Source organism: Stegodyphus dumicola, chromosome 9 (assembly GCF_044657685.1).
Source record: "Stegodyphus dumicola isolate Sdum_Otavi_A_Nest chromosome 9, ASM4465768v1".
Lineage (NCBI taxonomy): Eukaryota > Metazoa > Arthropoda > Arachnida > Araneae > Eresidae > Stegodyphus > Stegodyphus dumicola.
The window spans coordinates 182,145,399-182,167,457 of record NC_140776.1 but is presented as its reverse complement, the minus strand read 5'-3'; the positions used below and the strand labels follow the sequence as shown (position 1 = coordinate 182,167,457).

The 22,059-nt window shown below is 35.0% G+C and overlaps 1 protein-coding gene and 1 long non-coding RNA gene across 2 annotated transcripts in view; both read right to left on the bottom strand.

Moving 5' to 3' along the window:
- Positions 1 to 6,841, bottom strand: part of LOC118185751 (uncharacterized) — a 71,872-nt gene extending 65,031 nt beyond the window's left edge. The window contains exon 1 of the mRNA XM_085824434.1: positions 6,491 to 6,841. Coding sequence (XP_085680560.1) covers positions 6,491 to 6,544 — 54 coding nt within the window. The 5' untranslated portion in view covers positions 6,545 to 6,841. The remainder of the gene's footprint in view (positions 1 to 6,490) is intronic.
- LOC146995573 (uncharacterized) overlaps positions 1 to 22,059 on the bottom strand; it is a 242,796-nt gene that overhangs the window by 156,437 nt on the left and 64,300 nt on the right. The window lies entirely within an intron of this gene.

Genomic DNA, 22,059 nt, shown 5'->3' with positions numbered 1-22,059 from the left:
GTGCGAAAGTTCTCAAAAGGTTGATAAGGCGAACTGCAAAACTTGTAACACACACTTAATAGCGATCTTTTCTTCGCCCTTAATTGGATGCTGGAAAACAGGTCTGGCAACAAAAGGGTCAGTAGCCAATAACATTCTCTCAAGTGCTTAGCATTTATCACGATTTATGGGCCCACCAAATTATGTTTTTATTTTTTCAGTCACTTTAATACAAGGAAAAAACTAGGTCGTTTTTTCCCCCCAAATTCTGTAAATTGAAATTCTATCGAATGCAGCAACTTCAAATACCGTAAGTAATTGGTCTCAAACTAGACAACCGAGGGCCGCATACGTCTCCCTAAGCAATTTTATACGACCCGAGAAGACCTACCAATGATGAATTTGTTACAAATACAGCGCTACAAAGATTTCAATTTCAAGATCTTAATTATTTGAAGTCCCAGTTTACATTATTTTCTTTTCCATTAAACTGTAGAGACATTAGGTATTTTTGGAATTTGGTGATGTGAAAAATGAGCAACCCCCTCGCCGGGAATCGAACCACGGACCTCTGGAATACGCGCCCAGCGTGCAGACCACTGCACTACGAAGGCATGCCAAGAAGGCGGGAGAAATACCTTACATACTCCTCCTTTAAAGGGAAACTGGAGTTTTTTATGGAACCCAATCGACAAATCCTGGGTGTAGAGAATCATCATCCACTACCCTTTTAGTTCAGGCGGTACTGTAGAAGCATTAGGATTTTTTGGAAGCAGGGAAGATCAGAAAAATGAACCACGGACCTCTGGAATATGCATCCAGCGTGCAGACCACTACACTACGAAGGCATGCTAAGAAGGCGGAGTAATACCTTATAAAATCTTACGTGAATAACACATCAGAAAATCTATAAATGGAACTAATGAATTTACAGTGTGATATGGAACTTATTCAAGCTTTGAAGATACAGATTTTATTAACTTTTATTGGCACTTGTCAAAAAATTAATCAGTTGCGAATTTTTTCACTAAAGTTTTGTTATAATTAATACTAATTTATTTTTAATTAAATGAGTTTAAATTAATGAGTTTCGCTCTTTGTTCGGGAATACATTTGTATGTGATCAGTTTTTTTTTTTTTTTTTTTCATGGTTGGAAATTAATAATAAAACTTCCTAATTGACCGACGAGCATTTGCAATCAGGGATGAAGATAATTTCTCTCTAATGTTACAAACTGTATCAAAATGGAATTGCCAGCAAGTATCAAACTGTAGCCTCTAAAAATAATAAAAGAAAGAGTCTGTCTGTGTGTCTGTCTTTCGTTCGTACCGCGCATAAGCTAATAGACCCAGGGCTACGAAATTTGGTACATAGGTGCATTTAAACAAAAGCCAGTGCCTCTCGAAGCGGTTTTTTCAAAATTCGAATCAGATTTTTTTTTTTTTTTATTTTATCTTTGTTGATGAGATCGCATTATTTTGAATAGTTTCATTCTTTTAGAAATGTGGTTTTGGCAACAGTTTTTCATTCAATGCTTTGTATACTAAACTGCTGACTGTTGAAAATATGAGATAAAATACTTATTGCTTATTTTACTGTTTTCGAGATACTGAAAAGTTTAGCTTTTTTTAATGGCAAGTTGGTTAATATATTTACTAAGATAGTTATTATTTGTGTTAAGAGATATTGCTTATTTTCTTTTGATTTTTGGACCTGTATTACGCACATCGCAACTTCCTTATTCTGACGCGCATGTGTCTCACGAGGCACATCAGAAAGAATTTTTTTTTTTTTTTTTTTTTTTCTCTCTCTCTCTCTTTATTTGCTAATGACAAAGAGCTTTGTAAACTTTGAATTAGTATATCATCGACAAAGCACAATTTTGATTGGTTATTGCTTTCTGATGATAGTTTCATTCTTTTAGAAATGCTGTTTTGGCAACAGTCTTTCATTCCGCACTGTTGACTGTTTTCTCTTGAAAATATGATATTTATTGCTTCTTTCATTCTAATTATTTTATATTATTTTTTTATTATATATAATTTTAATTACATTAAAATTTTTGCATGATTTTTTTAGGAAACAAAGGTCTTAACTTCCTTTATACCATTTGTATTCTTAAGATTTTGCAACGGGAAGCTGGTTAATTTATTTATTAGGATAATTAATATTTGTATTAAGGATATTGCTTATTTCATTGTAATTTTTTAATATGTGATACATTTTTATTGATTTTTTTATAATGTTGTAGGTTTTAAAGTAGAGTAAAATTCTGTGCAGGTTTTAAACTTAATGTTTGATATTCCTTTAAGCATTTTTATGGTACATTTAAAAGCCAGACGAAGGCTGGCCACATAGCGTCTAGAACAAAATAAAAAAAGTTTATAATTATTTACATAAAAACACATGTACTTTTTATGCGCAGAAGAAAATTTTAATAAATAAGAGAAGGAGATTAAGTTTTCGTTATTAATTCTCAAGTTTTGTTCTATTTAGAAAAATGTCTCTAAAAAGTTAATATCTAAAAAGTTAAATTAAAATCTCTAAAAAATTATCTAAAAAGTTAAATTAAAAGTTAATATCTAAAAGTAAAATATTCTAAAAAGATAATATCTTTCAGTTTAAATAAAATAGATTATTTAATGATTAATGAAACATATTAAATTTATTTTAAAGAAACATCAGTCTGCAAATTTAATATTTAGTTGTCACTATGTATTTTCGGGGGAAATAAAAATGTCTCTAAAAAGTTAATATCTAAAAAGTTAAATTAAAATCTCTAAAAAATTATCTAAAAAGTTAAATTAAAAGTTAATATCTAAAAGTAAAATATTCTAAAAAGGTAACATCTTTCAGTTTAAATAAAGTAGGTTATTTAATGATTAATGAAACATATTAATAGTTTCCGAATGTTATAAAAGCTATATATAAACTGTGGAATTAAATAATGCAACATATAATTTTAAACACAAACTTTCTGATTACGATTTCAGAAAGCAGCTATATTATGTAGTGAGCCATAAAAAGTTGGAACTAATTGCTTTTAAAATAAAAAGGTTGTCTCAATTCTTGTAACAGTCACATATTCGAAGATCATAAGGGGTTTAAGGTGTATGAACCCCCTTAATGTATTATTTCGAATTATTATTCGAAGAACATATTATTTCTTCACCATTTCTTTTCTCCACGTAAAGCTTGCAAATGCTGATTTAGACATTGAATTTTGCTTCAACATGTTGAAGCAACATGTTGCCAGTTGCTTCAACAAACAGACCAAGTTATCGACAGTTTAAAAACAAAGGAAAAATTGCAGCTTTCAAGCAAATCAACATCGCAAACTCAAAATTACAAAAAAAAAAAAAAAAGAAAAAAAAAATATTATTTGACACATTTATTAAGAAACATTACATGATCTGAATCCGATATCTCCAGCTGGTAGTTAGGAACTAGACAACAACGTAATTTTACTCTAATTATCTTCCAAAACTTCAGAGAATTAGTTTTTCGGCGAGGTTGAGCAGACGGAGAAAAGCGATGGACCATAGAAAGGACACATATTGCTGGCTTAAATCTTATTTATGAAGTATTGTTTACAGTGTACCATCATTAAGTCAAATATTAGCGGTGAAACAGTTTAAATTTAGTGTTTACTTGCTTTCAAAGGCAATTGAAGCCAAAACTCCATCAAGATAATTCACCAGTTCTCCATTAAAATAGTGTTCGTGAAAATGCGTTCTGTTAAAACCCAGAACCAATTCGTTTCGAAAATCCTGCATTACTCTTATTGCTATGTTTCTCGAGAAACATTCTTTTTGCCACAACTTTTAAAACTTTTGTTACTTTAAAACTTCCGAAAACAATCTGTTACATTTATTAGGATTTGAGCTAAAGGTGATCCTTCCTTTCCTTTTAATGTTTTAAATGCATGTGTTTGCTGTAGATCTTCTGTATTAAACTATATTTAATTTTTGCTTTTTTCACAGTGAGAATTTATTTTTATGCTGCAAATATTTCAGTTAGGATTAGTTTTTAACTAACTAAACACGAATTAAATTTAGATCTCATTATATTATTCAAAAAAAAAAAAAATTCCTTAGAAAATCATCTACGAATGCGGAGATGAATATACGAAAATCAGAGATTATTTTATGCATTTGAGAACTTGAACTTTCTTATGCTTTAATGTAATGTATGCTTTAATGTTTTCTCATGCTTTTTTATGTAATAAGAAATCGCTTATGAATACAGACACACACGCATATAAAACTAGGGAAATGCAAAAATTAAGTATAGTTTAGAATGTATATATATAGATATGCAAACGATCCTCTTCAAGCGATTTTAAACTCAAATTAACAAATTTTTATGAAAAACACTTTTGGAAAGAAAATAATAAAAGAAGGTAAATTGAGCATATCTTCATAAACTTAATTTTGTTTTTTCTTGCAAAATCTTTTTTAAAATTATAAGATACAATTAAATTCCTTTCAATATAAGTTTTCTTAAATTAGGGCTCTGTAGAATATGTTCCTCAATCATATTTTCTTCGGGATGTTCAGCGACATCTAGCGGAAAATTTCGTGTTTATGAAACTCTGCCGAGAAACACTTACTCTACTACATTATCAGTGAATGCTATAATTTCAGAAATACTCGTACATCTATAATTATACGAGAAGTGCTAGTAATTAAATTTTTAGAACTCTCATGTAATGTTTATATGAATGCTATTTTATTAACTTGAAGTTTGCAAGATTTCCTACCTCTATTGAATGTAAAAATTATAAATGTACAGTTAGAAAAAATTAGCAACAAATGATAAAATAAATTAAAAAGCTAAAATAAACTATCAATAGAATTCTCTGTTAAACATTTGCTTACTCCTTACATGCTTACTCCTGATGTTACTTCAGCATACGGTCGATAAATGTGTAATCACAATAGCTGACAAATTAATCATACCAAAAACTAATATTTGAATAGTTGCATTTTTACAAATTCTGTCTATTGCGTTTATGCGATGCGCAATTAAAAAAAACATGCTTCTTTATCTAAAGAAAGCTATTTCATACTCGTTAAATTATTAAATAACTGCTTATAAATAACTTTCTTTTTGCAAAGTAATGAAAAAACATCGCTTATATTGCAGTTATGTAAACGTGTATTTCAGGAACTGAATTATTTGAACAAAATGGCGATTTGGAATGAAATCCAGCAGCCAAAAGAAATTAATATCTCATGCAAAGTGTTCAAAATAGCTCACAATTTTTAAACCATTTCCTTTCCTTTATTTCATATCATATGCTCAGAATACTATTAAATATTTTTCAGATAATTTTTCATATATCCCTTCTAAATATCTAACTTTTCATTTAAGTATCCTTAAAATTACATTTTCCCTTCGAGAATTATCCATAATTGAATAAAATGAGCTTGAACTAATTTATTAGATACAAAATTTTATTTAATTCTTACGTAATTTTAAAATGTAAAAAATTATTGCAGAACAGCTTTTATCTTTGGCGTAAAAATACTATGATTTACTACCGCCATAGAAATTAAGATGTTCTTTCTCTCATTGCTGAAACTTCGAAACGTAGTAATATTCCACAAAAAGGGCATATTTTTATAATTTTTCAATGTAAAATTAAATAACGCAGTTTTTTAGAATAATTTTTTTTTTAAAAATTTCATTAATGCATTTTACTGTGATCTACTGAAATTAAAATTAAAATTAAAAATTGTTATTTTAAAAGAATAACCTTTATATAAAATTAGTAATCTTAGAATAATACAATTACTCATAATTTAACACTTATTTGTTTCAAGTACAAACATTTATTAACACTGAATACAGTGTTGCCATCCAGAAATGTGCAATACTTAAAAATCATGTGATACAGTTGACTCTTGAACAACGCGAATGTTAGGGGTGGCGAAACTCGCGCTGTTGAAAATTTGAGTATAACTCTTTTATTATTCTCAAAAACTATGAATTAAACTCAAATTCTATTCGTATGACTAATAATTTTTTTTTTTTTTTTTTTTTTTTTTTTAAAAAGAAATTATTGCTAAAAATCATTATAAAAGCTGTAGTGCTGAACGAATGTTTCAGTGCTCAAGTTTGCGGTTTTAGTTTGGAAGATAAATCGTCTGTTTGTCATTATTTACATAAGCACAGCCTCATATGTTAAACATATTGTAAATGTTACGCATATGAATAATAAATGCATTTGTGCTATCTTAGGACCATAATAATGAAACAGACATATATCTGTTTTAAACTCTCCGTGTATACCTAGCTCTTTATGAAATTTTTCATCATTTCTACACTACTCAGCTTCTTATCTAGCAATTTTCAAAACTGTTGTTAATCTCTTAAAAAAAAAAAAAAAAACACCGATATATTTATTGGGAAAATTAAACACTTAAATTTGAAATCGCGCAATTCAAGCGTCAACTATATTATTTCATAAATCACGTGTGGCTTTTGAGTTGTTTACTAACCTACCTTATAAGATCTATGCCATCCGGGTCCTACAGTTTGCGCTGTTTCGTAAAACATCCCGTTTCAAATCAGCGCCAAAATGTGTAGTCCAAGCAAAAGAAAAACAAAAACCAGAATTATTTATTCACAGGGGAGAGCACAGAGCGAAGAAAATTCGGCGTAACTCAGTAGCATTCGGCAAAATTTCACCACATAAATATTTCCTCTTAAATCAATAGGTGGTGGGCACCAACAGAGTAAGTCCAATGCATGTCCCGAATACAAGCAACAATTGGAGAAACTGCCGAGAACTTCCCGCCAACGGAACGCGTATCAAACTGGCTGTATTACCTAGGTATCCTGAGTTTCTGACGAGGAGACGAATGAGCAGCGAGAGCGGCAGTCACGTGGCCCGTCCAGATATGTGCCAGCCAAGGTTCCCGGTCCATATAAAGTAAGTACACGACCAAGGTCTCCCCCTCTCTCGTTTTTTCTCGACGCCACGAGAAAGAAAACGCTGTGGGCAGGTTTATGTTATGGTTTTGCGGGAACAGAGAACGCAGAATATAAATTTGGGAGGGAAAAGTTCGTGGTTTTTGCGGTTTAGGGTTTGTTTTCCTAGGTGGATCCTAAAAATGTAATGCAGTGTGAGAAATTTGCATGCGAAGTTTCATACTCCCCATGCAGATTCAAACAGTAGAGAAAAATAACGTTGAATCTGTCAGTTAGAAAACCAGTCACTTTTATTTTGCAAGAAATTACTGGGTATCAGATTCCCCTCTGCGCCCTCTTGCAGCGTCAGTGATTAACATGCACATCTAGAAAACTGGAAAGTACGTGGATCGATTCCGTTAAGAAGAAAAATGATTTTTCATATTTCCTGCTTCCATGAAACATAACAATCTCTATCAATTTTTGAATTTCAAATTTAGCAAGCGAGTAGCACGTGATCCACATGGCTGCAGAAACACAATAAACTCTCTTCTCGAGACCATCTCTCTAAGGCGACCGTATCTGAAACTGACCAGCATTTATGAAAACAGAAATAAGCATCGTTATTTAACCTTCCCATTTAATTCAACCTCTTATAAAGATTTAAGATGAAACTTATCAAAATAACAATATCTCGGAGTTTAAACCTTTGTAGAAGACCTTTTAATAATCATGGATATCACCTGATTTGCTGACATTTATATTTTCTGAAATCAGAAAACATGAGAAATCAACTGAACTCTCACCAATATTTAAACTAAAAATCTTCTAGTTGCTGGCTGAACATACTAAATACTTAAATCACAAGAGCATGAGTAGAGAAATTCAGTAACTCCTTACATTCTTCTCTTCTCAAAGGACGATTGGGAAAAGGCAGGGAAACCAGTCGACCAAATTCAAGTGATGATAAATTATCCTCCATCGCCTTTTAAGCTAAATACCACTGGAAAATTTGTGTGTGTGATTATGGAAAAGCATCGAGGGCTATCTGCCTAAGGGGAGGGATGCCTTCGTGGAGGACTTTCTAAGGGAAACTGGCTCGTATACACGTTACACATGGGGAAAACCACGAAATACCACTGGAAGAGATTTACTAGGTTCAGAGCTGCAGAAAGCACATAATTCTCTGTTTTCCTTCCGGAATTCTAACCACAATATTTATAACCTAGTTTCACATATTACCCACATATGTCACAAGATCATGCACACAGAAGGCTATAACTCTTTGCAAAGTAATCATTACAACGAATTTTGAAGTATGTTATTTTCAGTGCACCTTTATGTTTATGAAGATTATTGCGCAATTCTTTCTATTTTCAGTTTTTGAAAATTTCGAAAAAGGCCTTGTAATCATTACGTAAAAAATTACAATAAGAATAATTAATAAAAAAAAAATAAAATCTGAAAGGTTTCAGATTTTAAATTACATCCAAAGGGAGATTTTTTTAACATTTTGTGTGTTACCTTTATTTATTAAATATCATGTTCTTCGTATTTAAACATAAAATTCAGTTCAAGAGCAATATTGCAAAATAATTTTAAATTTAGCATATCTTTAGGATTTCCGATGCACAATCTCCCGCGCTGGAGATAAAAATTTCTTTTTTTGTACCTTGAGTTTGTTAATCAAAACTTCGTTAAAGTTTTACAAAATAGGAAATCGATAATAAAACAAATTCCAAATTTCAAATTTGGGCTTCCATATGCCCATATTCGCAGTAGGATTACGTCATTCAAAATTCGATGGCTCTATGTACCGCTGTTTTATCACAATGCGAGAAATATACATACATTTATGCAAATTTTTCATCATTTAATTTCTTCAAATATAATGCAGGACTCTAACATTTTGTGGCAACAGTTTGAAAAGTGAAACGGACATTTATAGCGATTCAACGCAAAATCGCAAAACGAAAACAATAGTCCCTCATAGAAACCCCTTTGGACTAATAAAAATAATTATTATTTTTGAAATTAAATATTTTCCAATGTAATAATAAAGTGGTAGTTTTATTACGAAAGCAAGTGATCTCAATTTGCACGCAAATACTACAATGGGAAATAAATGCCTGTATTGAAGATAGCTTCAAGTAATTAATTATAGTAAATTAAAAGGCCACTTTTAAAGGCAGCTGAGAAAGAAGAAAATAAAAAGAAGAATACTAGTTTAAACAAAGCAATCTGAAAATGAAAAAAAACTTTGCTTTAAGAAAATAAACCTTTTCTATAGAATTCTTCTTCTAAATCTGTTTTGAATTAATTCAGATTCAGTTTAAATTCACAACAATTTTTTTCGCTAATAGTTAAAAATTGGTAGAATCCTTGCTTTAATCTTTCATTTTCAAATTTGAATTGAAATTTTAAGTTTATAGAATTTTGATATAGCACTTCAACTTTGGCGAATATATATTTTCTTAAAAAATCAAAAGATTCTAAATTAGTGTTCTATTATGATACGACTGTAGGCCATTTTAAAAATGGTAATTAGCATTGTAAGTAACTGAATGCAAGCGAGTTTTAAAAAGTGACGAATATTCATATTAGTACCATTTCGAAATAAGCTTGAACTAAGAACGAAATATTTTTTATTTTTAAAGAATGCAAGCCAAGAATGTATTTTTTCTTCAATTTTTAATTGAAATTCTCTGAGCGGCGCTGTTTTTTGGATCTGTCATGAAGACCTGTATTTCTTCTTCTTCATTGGCTGGACAGCCCAAGGTGGGCCCTGGCGTTCTCCAGAAGTCTTCTTTAGGCATGTCTGCTTTTGGCAACTGTTTTCCAGTTTTTGACCTTAGAACATTTAGATTACTTTGAACATATCCGATATATCTTGCTGGGGGTCTATCGCTGGGTCTGTTTTCCATCGGCTTTGCTAGAAAAGCGTTCTTACATCACCTTATAAAGTATTTCTCCCGCCTTCTTGGCATTCATTCTTGGTGTAGTGGTCTGCATGCTAGGCGTGTATTCCGGAGGTCCGTGATTCGATTCCCGGCGAAGGCTTTGCTCATTTCTCATCTCTCCTGCTTCGAAATAACCTAACGACTCTACAGTGGCGCCCGAACTAAAAGGGTGTTGGATGATGATTCTCCGCACCCAGGATTTGACGAATGGGTCCATTAAAACCCCAGTCGCCCTTTGAAAGGGGGAGTATATAAGGTATTTCTCCCGCCTTCTTGGCGTGTCTTTGTGGTGTGTCTAATTTGTGGTGTCTTTGTGGTGTGTCTATCACGCCTTCTTGGCGTGTCTTTGTGGTGTGGTGGTCTGCACGCTGGGCACGTATTCCAGAGGTCAGCAGTTCGATTCCTGGTAAAGGCGTTCGTTATTTTTCAGTCTCTCATGCTTCCAAAAAAAATCCTAATGACTCTACAACCTGTCTTCATGCACTCTAGCCAGGCACCCAGCCCATTTAAATCTCTGTAGTTTAAAAAATTTGACTATTTTAGGCCGTCTATAGCTCTAGGTTAGATCTTCTTCTCCACGATCCAGTCACTCCGACTCCACCAAGTATGCAACGCAATTTGCTTCTCTCGAATTTGCTTCTCCCCAAAGTTTCCATGTCACGTGAAATTAGCGCTCAAGCTTCCAAAGCATAAATCAGAACAGATATTATAAAGAAGTGATTTTGTTCTTAACTTGAGAAAGCTCGATCTATTCTTAAATAGTTCTTCAAGCCATGAAAACATCTAGTATTTTTACTACAGATTTCTTTTAAGGATTTCAGAAGTTTTCTCATTTTTACAATCCGTTTCCCCTCCCAGATAAGGGAATGTAGACCTGCTTCAAATTTATAGGTACTAATTTCTAAATGACTAAGTGGTAAGTCAGATTTTAAACAAGGCATATATTAATTTTTTTTTTCGTTAACATAAAGGTTAAACCTTTTTTACACTTTCTTTTTAATGCCACGAATGCCTGCTTAAGAGCAGGAATAAATCGGGCAATAATGCAAATATCATCTGCATAAGCCAATTATTGAATTAGTTTTATTAAAAATATTTCCTCTGATATTGATTCTAGAATCTCTGGTAACATTTGCGAGCGCAAGATTAAACAAGAAACACGCCAATGCATCCCCTGTCTATTTTTGACCTCAAATTGTTCTAGACCTGCATTTAAACAACATTTATTAGCTAAATTTGAATATTTACTTATCTTGTAGAGACATTAGGTATTTTTTGGAAGCAAGAGAGATTAAAAAATCAACAACGCCTTCACCGATAATCGAACCGCGGACCTCTGGAATAGCGGCCAGTTTGCAAACCGCCACACCACGAAGGCACGCCGAGAAGGTGGGAGAAATACCTTATAATTTTAGTCTCTATTTTCATAAACTTATGTTCATTAAGATACCATTTATGTTATTAAAGAAAGTAAGAAAGCAAAATATCTTAAATTATAAGCTAATATGTACCAAGTGATAAAAATCTCATGCCCGGATAAAAGCCGCTCAGAGGGTTAAGAAGCGATGTTTTGTTATAATCCCGGAAAGTTAAAAGTCGAAAAAATTGCATTCTTACGTCATGGATTTCAATACCTAATATAATAGTATATATTGATACAAATTACATACCGAAAACACAATACGATTAAAATAATTTCATTGCTAAATAAGGGCATTTTTCCTTAATGTGTGATAATTTTGAAACAGTTAATAAAATGAAAATGTTTCAGTAAACATGCTAGGTTTGGATACTGGAGGAGCAGTATTCATTCACTTAGGTGTCAAATGTATTTGCGGATTTTATGAATGTTTAATTATCTCAAAGTAAATGGCGAAACTATTTTTCTATAGGTATCATACTGCACTACCATCGAATGCTCTATAATTATATATAGATAATTTTATGCGTATTTGGACGAGGATAAAAGGTCAAAGGAAAAATATTAAAATTCAAACAAATAACCTCTACCTGCTCCATTAAATTTGCAGTTTAATTGACGGCGTTTGTGTATCATTATGTTATTATATCATTAGATTATATGTATTGTTATATTATTTTTTAAATCTCCGCTACTCAGACTTACACAAAAAAATCCTTAATCAGCCTATAAATAACATTTTTTCACCTTTTTATATTACACAGTAGGTTGGAAAAGCCATCTGGGCAATCTCGATTGATAATCACTTCCGATTAACTAAATTAAACTTTAAAAGAGCTCTTTTTTCTCTCGTTAAAATCTGAACTTTTCAGACTTTTTTTTCAAAATTTTCTGACATATATTCTTACAAAGTATTTTCGCCTTTCTTTCCGCATGCGTTCGTGGTGTCAGTGGAAGCACGCTGGATGCGTATACGGGAGGTTCCGAGTTCGAAACTCGGCGAGAGTATTTCTTCAATTCCCTGCTTCAAATGAATGTAAGAGGTCTTTGCAGCGGCGCCCGAACTAAAAAGAAGGTGGACGACAATACCTCATCAGCAGGATTGGGCTATTGGGTCCGCTAATCCTTAGTCTCCCGTTTAGAAAATTTTGTAATGAAGCAAATCTAAATAAAACTGCATTTCAAATGCTCTTAGGTGCAGTTTTAAATATACACTCCGCGTTCTAATTATGTTGTTGTTGTTACTAATCTCCATGTCTAGGAATATACTAGACGAGGTCCACGAGTCCATTCAATTTAGAAAATCGAAAACAAGCTCACTCATTTGATAACTTTATTTTAATACTCATTTGATAGCTTTGTTTGAAATGCCTTTGAATTCTTTTTTCGGTTCGGCCCACCAGCGGCCGAGCGGTCAAGTCGCTGAACACTGGTAGTTTGGTCCAAGGTTCGAACCCCGTGAACGGGCTGGCTGCATGGGCGTTTTCGTGGTTTTCCCCATGTGTAACGTGTACACAATCGTATACACGACACTGGCTCGTATACACGATACGAGCCAGTTTCCCTTAGAAAGTCCTCCACGAAGGCATCCCTCCCCTTAGGCAGATAGCCCTAGTATGCTTTGCCATAATTAAATACACCTACACCGAGCAATTTTCGGTTCAGCCAAACAAGCGTGTCATTTTCGAAATCTTCAGTTAGAGCTCGATCACAAGAAATTTCTATCAATTGTTCTTTTTCTCTTCACAAAATGTTTGAATTTAATATGCGTACCACCTATTTTTCTCTTCACAAATTTTTTGAATTTAATACGCGTACCACCTATTTTTCTCTTCACAAAATTTTTGAATTTAATACGCGTACCACCTATTTTTCTCTTGTGTACCGCCAGTGGTACGCGTACCATCGTTTGAGAACCGATGGTTTATGGTATTTCGCCCATTATCTTCTCATTTGAACTGCACTACCATTTCTATTTTTCGCGAGCTTTCACCAAGTTATAAATGAGATATGCGTAAATACGAACAGACTTTTTTTTAACACTGCTAAGAAGGACTACTGACCGGGAACAAGCCCTTGCAGTATGATGTCCACTATAACGGCATTTATTAAGTCTAAATTAAAAAAAAAAAAAAAAAAAAAAAGATTACAGAGTCACATCTAGATAGGGAATACAAAGGACTACCTTGAATACATATGACATTCTTGATTGCATAGATTGAAAAATATACTTAGAAGTACAAAGCTGCATTGATACAAAACTGGTAAGGCTAAAACAAAAGCAGTAAAATTCCAGACTAACAACGGAATTTCAAGCCTGGAGTTATACATCACACTGACTTACTATTATACAACTATACACTTACTGTTATTCCTCACATTACTAAAACACATATTATACAATACATTGCTAGAATACTGAACAACACATTGACATAGTAAAGCTGATACTACAAATGAAACAAATCATATACACTGCTCGTATCAGAAAGGTAGACAATTCTGTACATGACGCTGTACTGTAACGTTAAAACTAATCAAAAGAACACTAGACAAATAACCTTTGGAAGCAGTCACAGTGAAAGTTTAGAAGGTAATATATTGTAGCAGAGCTAGAATGCTGAGTCAATTCAAAACATTAAATCCACAATACATTTCAATACATATTTATAAAGTTCTACAACCAAGAATGTCTAGTTCAATACTACTATTATACATCACACTTACTTACTATGATGCAACACTAAACTAACTATTATACTCCACATTAATAGAAAATAAATTTTACAACACACTTAATACTGTAACGCTAAAACTAATCAAAAGAACACTAGACTTTAATTTGGAAGCAGTCACAGTGAAAGTTTGGAAGATAATATATTGTAGCAGAGCTAGAATGCTGAGTCAATTCAAAACATTAAATCCAACAATACATTTTAATACATATTTATAAAGTTCTACAACCAAGAATGTCTGGTTCAATACTACTATTATACATCACACTTACTTACTATGATGCAACACTAAACTCCACATTATTGTACTCCACATTAATAGAAAATAAATTTTACAACACACTTAATGGAATACTGTACATACACTGAAATGAAATGGCGAATACGACAAAATAGCAATCAATATACAATGGCCTTATCAGAAAGTTGGCTCTGCGGATACGAATATTTGTTAGAAACTGTTACATTTTGCACAATTCTAGAAACTGTAACAAAACATAAGAATAGACTTCTTGAAAGTTCCAGAGAGCTTTGGCAGTTATGCTGACCGTTGGGCTGTTCCCTCCCCTCCCAGGTTTAAGAATTTCCTTAGAAGGCGTTAGCATTTTACCAGCCGAATCACTCATACAATTTGTTTAGCATAAAGCTAGGGCTTGTTACACTGCGCATTTGTTTGCTTTGAGTTTTGCTGTTGTTGTTGTAAATACTCACTTGTCTAAGTATAGTCAGCACAAGCCAATGAAATTCTTCGTGGCAAGGAGAGCAAGTTTACGCCTGTTGTTGGCAACAGCCTTGAGCAACTTACAGGTTGTTATTGCGATTATTTCTGTTCCGCCTACAAGTTTGATGGAGAGCACCGCGAGGGAACGGGTCTGAGGATGTCCCACCCCTCTTCCCTACTACTAACCTCTCTAGAGGACTTTCGGCTCACCGCATATTTAGAGTGTCCTTATCCTGCGCGAACACTATACATTTACAAACACCCATGCCTTTTCCAGGATTCGAACCCAGGTCCTTCGACACGGTATTCAGCGACGCTATACCGTTTGGGCGGCTGCTTTCAATTTTAATTCGCATTTTTTTGTAGTTGGATTTCTCAAGCTGTGAAGATAACTTCTCTTAGCACAAGCCGTGCATTTTTCAAGTTCAAGCTTTAAATTAATAAGTTTGTTTAAGCTTTCTGCTGTCTCTATATTTTCCTTAATAGACTGGACCATAAGTCATTTGGCATTCTCGGTAGGATTCGTTTGATTTGGTTTATTTGATTACAGCAAAGTACACTAGTGATGTCCGCCTAAGGGGAGAGATGCCTTCGTGGAGTACTTTTCAAGGGAAATTTTCTTGTATGTACAGGGTGATTCAGAATTCATCATCAATATTTAGTGGGGAAGTAGGGAATAGGAAAAGAAGGAGATTTCACATAGGAAAGTATGGGCGCAGACGAACGCATGGTGTTGTAGAGGGCGCTGTGTTTACACAACTTCCATACATAAGCACAGCTGTTTGACGTGTGCAGCTAGTCGTAATTCGACTAGGTTACTTTGCAGAAGTAACATGAACCGGTATACGTGGAATGAACTTGCAGATATGCATGTAACTACCAGGCATATTCCAGAAGGTTCGGTTGTCCATGCAACGCCTTTGTGAATCATGCCTTCTAGCACATGGTCAGTAGTTCAAGCACCTCTTCTAAGTCTGTAAAACCGATAGAAAGAAATGTTACATGTAAGATAATAAGTGTTTTTTTCCTTACCTTTTCCATTTTATGTGTTCTTTCCATCATTGAACTAGGATTATTTTGTCCTACTACATGGCATATGCGCCCATGCATTCCTATGTGAAATCTCCTTCTTTCCTATTCTCTACCTCCCCACCAAATATTGATGAAAAATTCTAAATCAACCTGTATATTACACATGGGAGAAACATCTATACAACCGGCCCGTTTGCCGGGAATCTAATACCAGGCTGAACTATCTGTATTAAGCGATTTGACCGTTCAGCCACTGGTGGCTCAATCTTAGTAGGGACCAAGAAGTTAACCGAATAAGAACAATACACAGTCATACTATAATTAGACATTGTTGTGACCGTTTGTAATGAGAGTATGCATGGTATATACGAGTACCATAGAATTCTGAGAGTATGAATGCAGTAAAATATACGCCAACGTACTTCACACTAAATTCCTAAACATTTAAGATATAAACTTAAAAAAAAGTCTACATTTCAGCATGCTTTCGGCGTCTAATTTCAAAATTCGGAGCAAAGTGGTTTTGTTACCTTCAAGAATGTAAAGAAAAAGTCTCAGCAGAGCATTTAAAGGATCTGTTGTATGACTAAGAATTCAGTAACACATCAAAAGTACACATATTTTATGAAGAAGCTCTATTACATTAGTACTCATTTGGAATTTATTCCCACAAAAAAAAGAGCTGCATTTGACTTCTTCTAGACTCAACATTGCTTTTGTTTTCGTCCTGTCGTTGAGATACGGAGGGAAGCAACTCTGGCATCATTCTGGAAAGATCCCAAACTCAAATTTCATCTTGTGTATCTTTTCTGAAAGTTTCTGCACCAGCTGCGTCGAATAGTGGAGATTCTGTTCCAGAATAAATAGTTCTCACCCAACGCCATTTTTCACTTGTCTTCTTTTCCGATGTACGTTTACAGATGAGATTTAAATATACGAGGTTAAATGAAAAAGGTTCTTTTCTATGTTTATGAGAAGTACATGGGTTATAAAGAGTTTCTTTCAGCAGTTTGATAATCATATATTTTCCTTTTCCCTGAATCCAGTTTGACCTCTTATATAGGAAGAATTACAAATGTGAAAACTAGAAACGCTTTTTATATTAACCTTTTGAAAGCAGATTCTGTCAAATAAAATGCATCATTGTTCTACTTGTTAAAACGAATGTAGTCGCTTTGGTAAAAAAAATGAATAATTTCAATACAACGAAAGCTACGGATTGTTTTTACGTTATCTTCAAATTATTACTTCGTTGTAAGAAGTAAAAAGGAAGTATTGTAATGGCGAAAAGTTTCAGGCAGCATATTTCAACGAAAATATCCATTTTGACCGCTATCGAATGCAATTTAACGATGTTTTTGCGTGATATCTGTACGTAAGGACAGAATAAAATACTCTTTTCCTCCAAAAAAATTATAAAACTGCTTTAAAATGAATTCTGAAGAGAATTTTTCGTGGCGTCTGTACGAACGTATGTATGTACGTAAGTGTACGTACGTACGTACGTATCTCGCATAACTCAAAAGCGAGTAGCTTCAGAACGTTGGAATTTTGTATATAGGGGACTGCTATAACATGTAGATATATTTTCCTTATATTCCTCACAGATTGAATAATAAACACTTTTTCTGCAATTTTGAAGTTACTCAATTTATAACTGGACATGGTAAATTCAATTCTTATCTGAAGAGATTTAGATTATTTAGTACAGACTTGAGTTCATGCAGTTTCGGGGGAGTTCAAAATGTCGAACATTTGTTGTTCTATTGTTCAAAGCTCAAGGAAGGACGAAAGGAACTCATTTCTAGGTTAAACTCTGTGAATATTACATTTCCTCCCGCATTTTCACGTATTTGTCCAATATAAAATGGCTTTCTCTTTCTTCTGTAAATTTATCTCTTACGTGTCATCTGTTGAATTTGTAAGTTAATTTTATTTTGTGTTCTGTTGTTGTATTTGTTTGTTTTTTTACTTACCTCTGTAAGCCTTGTGTAATACTATGTGGTGCACAAGGAATTTAAAATTTTCAATTAAAAAAAATTCCCCTGGCACTTTACACCTGAATTTATGTACTTTTGATATATTGCCTTAATTTCTTTCTTCTTCATTTTTACAGACATCACAAAAAACGGTCTCGCCGGTCAGAACGTTTTAAAGAAGAAATTTGACCGGAAATGGGCAATTGACACACGGCAGAGTCGAGCTACGATATTTACTGACAGCCTGTCAAGGATTTATGCTATCAACAACCCTCTCCAGCGCTCCGCACTAATCTCGCACCTGCAAGAAGTCCTCCGTCTACAAGAAAAGTCAATGAGAATCCAAATTTCCTGGGTGAAGGCGCACACCGGAATCCAGGGAAATGAAGCAGCAGACGCTCTTGCCAAGAAGGCTGCCCAAAATGAGGAAACGGAGCAGATTCAGGTGCCCCTGCCCCGGTCATGCCTAAAGAGGCAAATAGAGGAGTCCGCCATTGGAAACTGGCAGAATGAATGGGACCAAATCCCGCAAGGCCGCAGAGCATATGAGTTCCTGCCCAAGGTAGAGGTGGACCGGCTCATCTCATCGCCCTACCTCACGCGATATATAACAGGCCACGGCCCCTTTCCGACGTACTTTGCAGAAAGGGGTCTAGCAACAACTGTGTGTTTGTGACAACGTGGGCTCACCAGACCATTATGTCACGGAGTGCCCCTTAACAGCAGAATGGCACATAAAATTCCCAACTACCAATGTTCTGCCTTTCAAACGCCTTCTCATAAAACATCGAGGCACGCGGCAAAAGCTTAAATGCATAATGGCCAAACTAGAAAAAATGGGCATAGACCTCTGCAGGCCGGAATAGGGCACATGAAATAAACATAAAAGCATCTTACTACTGTGAAGTCTCAAGATGGTTGCAGGGCCAGGGTAATACCCGAGTAGTCATAGAAAGCCGTCCGGGTGCCCTGTCCTGCTGTCACCTGTCACCTGTACCTGTGATCAAAAGTTTAAGTGGGATATTTCAGCACCTAATATTATTGAATAGAATTTTAGATAAAAATCTTGCATCATCAAATCCGTTCCGAATCATTGACATTCAGATTTCATTAAATGGAAAGCAGTCGGCATGCACTTCGTTTTTTAATCCAGTTAAAATTTTGTTCGTCATTTTTCTGATGTAAGTTTTAAAAAAAAACACATCAATGTAAAACTTATAATTACGCATAAAAAAAACTTGAAAAAGTGTAAATTTTGAATAAAAATCTGTCAATTTCGAGAGTGATCAAACATGGGTGCCATGCCCAGCTCCAGTTGTGGGAGATAAGGTATTGATGTCAGTAGCGAGTTATGGGTTGGCAAGATCATTTCAAGAGCAGCACTGGCAGAATGGAGTAACAAGTGCAAGCTAAAATAATGCTAAAATGTCAAAGTCAAAAATGCACACTGTGTCAAAGTCGGAAAAGCAAATTTAAAGTTAATTATGATTTTAAAAGATGCAGAGCTCTTGATTTATAATAGGAACAGTGGAGACTTCATTGGAGACTGTAATGGATGGTACGATGTTTATTGTGATATAGTATGCTTATCTATTATGCATTATGCATGTTTATTATGAATCATTATGTTTATCAATTATCATCTGTATCACGTATGTAAGTAAAGTATGACTTGTTCAGTGTGAACTAGCACACGCCATGTTCCAAATTACACACAAAGTAATCAGATCTCACACACAATACACTATGCTTGATTTGTACAATTCAGTATCTGTATGTAAGTCAAAAATTGTGTAAAACAGTAACTGTGAGCATGGCGCGGAATATTTCAGTAGCATGATTAAGTGTCATGTATGCTTTTGTATTTTGAATCAGTATCAGCAATCGTTTGTATGGCACTGAGCAATTCAGTTGTATGATTATGTATCATGTATATTTATCTATTATGAATCAGTGTGTTTATCTAATATGTGTCTAGAGACATTACGTTAGTTGGAATCAGGAGAGATGAAAAATGAGCAATGCCTTCGCCGGGAATCGAACCACGGACATATGGAATGCGCGCCCAGCTTGCAGACCACTACACCACGAAGGCACGCTAAAAAGGCGGGAGAAATACCTTATACACTCCCCCTTTTAAAGGGCAACTGGGGTTTTAGGGGACGCAGTCGCCAAATCCTGGGTGTGGAGAATCATCATCCACCGCCCTTTTGGTTAGGGCGCCATTGTAGAGACATTAGCTATGGAAGAAGGCAAGATGAAAAATGAGCAACGCCTTCGCCGGGAATCGAATCACAGACCTCTGGAATACGCGCCTAGCGTGCAGACCACCACACCACGAAGGCATGCTAGGAAGGCAGGAGAAATACCTTATATGTGTATCAATTATCCTTCGTCTCATGTATGCAAGCATGTATCAACAAAATTTTTATGTACGATGCAGGCAGCCCTTGTATGCCTTATACAGCAATATTCAACCTATCTGTTTAAGGGCGTTGTTCTGGACAGTTGCGGGATTCGGACAGACACACCGGGTGAAGGACCTCCCACCGAGGTTCTCATTATACGGAACCCATAAAGAGTTTGAAATATCCAACACCCGTGGGACCTTCGTTCTCGCGGGCGCAACCCCCGCAGTCCCCGTCCGGCTTTTACTAAGCATTGCCAGAACGCTTCGTTGCAAATTTTAAAACGCTGTCACCTTGCCTCCGGGCACCACTCCATTGGCAAAACCACATTGTATTAAGGTGCTCTGTCCGCTTTGTCAGTCCCCGCCACGAAAACTGAATGGGGTCAAACCCCCGGGAACTCAGTCGACAATATATACCATGTAGCTCCACCACAGCCGAAGGAACAGACACGACAGTACCAGTACGGTCCCTGCCAAGCCTGAACCAACCTGAGTACAATACTCGGGTTCTAGTCCAGTGAAGATAATTTGTATTCCCCCGTGGTTGAGACTGCCTAGGTACAGATCCTAGCCAGTACTTCCCAGGCGTTCGCCTGAGTCAACCCCCGGGGGTGGCGGGATTCGGACAATACCCGACTAGTCTGTGTAAGCCGCCCGGATGTCCGGATCCTGCTCTCAATTGTCAATTGCAATGGATGGTACTCTTAATTCTGCTGAATGTTTGTGCAACAATTAACATTCATTTAGAATCCTTGGCCTCGGATCATATATTCCAAAAATGAAAAGAATATTCCGATTAAACTTTAGTAGCGCCAGAAAAGCAGTTTCAAAAAGACTTCAAAGATTTCGCTGTCAAGCAATTTTTTTGTGAAGCAATGACTTGATAAATTCAACATGGTTCACATACACTTGCCATATCTTTATAATTATAAGAACTTGGAAAAGAGCTGATTAGTAAAAAATTACTAAAATTTTCAATTTGTCCAATGCAAAAGACAACTGGAGGTACCATACACAGCTATGGTATAGTTCGACCGCCTCATCCGTGACCATGAGCGCAAACACGCATGCGCCATTCTGACCGAATTATTCTCAAAGTAGGGTGGAAGGATGTGGACTTTCTTTCCCTCCAGCATAGCTCTTTCCGGAGAAGAGAACTTTCACGTCGCAGCAAGTAATACAACCCCTTTTGGACGAGTCTATGTGTTTTGGCAGAATGCCAACCAGGGTTGCGCTTGAGACGGTCGAACTATAATATGAGCGGGATATTAATGACAAAGAAATGAAGGAACATAATGCTATAACATTTTGATAGAATTTACAGGATTTCTTTTCGAAAGTGGCCCAAAACATCAAAAATTTGTTTCCTGCATTCACCTGTACTCTTTATAAGATATGCAACATAAGGCAGGTGTATCTTATACGAAAGTTGTAAACAGTTACGTTATCAGTAGCTCTAGCGGAGAGAATTTAACAGCAGGAAGAAGTTTATGAAAACTTGCTTGATGTTTAAATAAAAAAAAATTTGAATTATCTCTCATTTCGGTTTACAGAAAGAATCACTTCTCAAGAATTACACTGCCATGTTACATGATTACAGTTCGCCGACAATTAAACCTTACTGTTGGGTATAAAAATGTAATTGCGCAAAATACTATTTTTGGTTGGGTTGTATCGGGCAGAATTAAAATAGAATGCAATACTCCGCATCCCATTAGTGTTAATCGCATTAGTTTACATATTGAAGATAAAGGTCGATGCAACACTTAAGCGTGTTTGGCAGTTGGAAGAATTAACGTTCCAAAATCAGAAGTCGACAGTTGAAGAAGAGTTTTGTGAGAAACATTTTAAGGGAAACTATCGAGTAAACGAAAACGGCAGATTTGCCATCCGACTGCCCATTT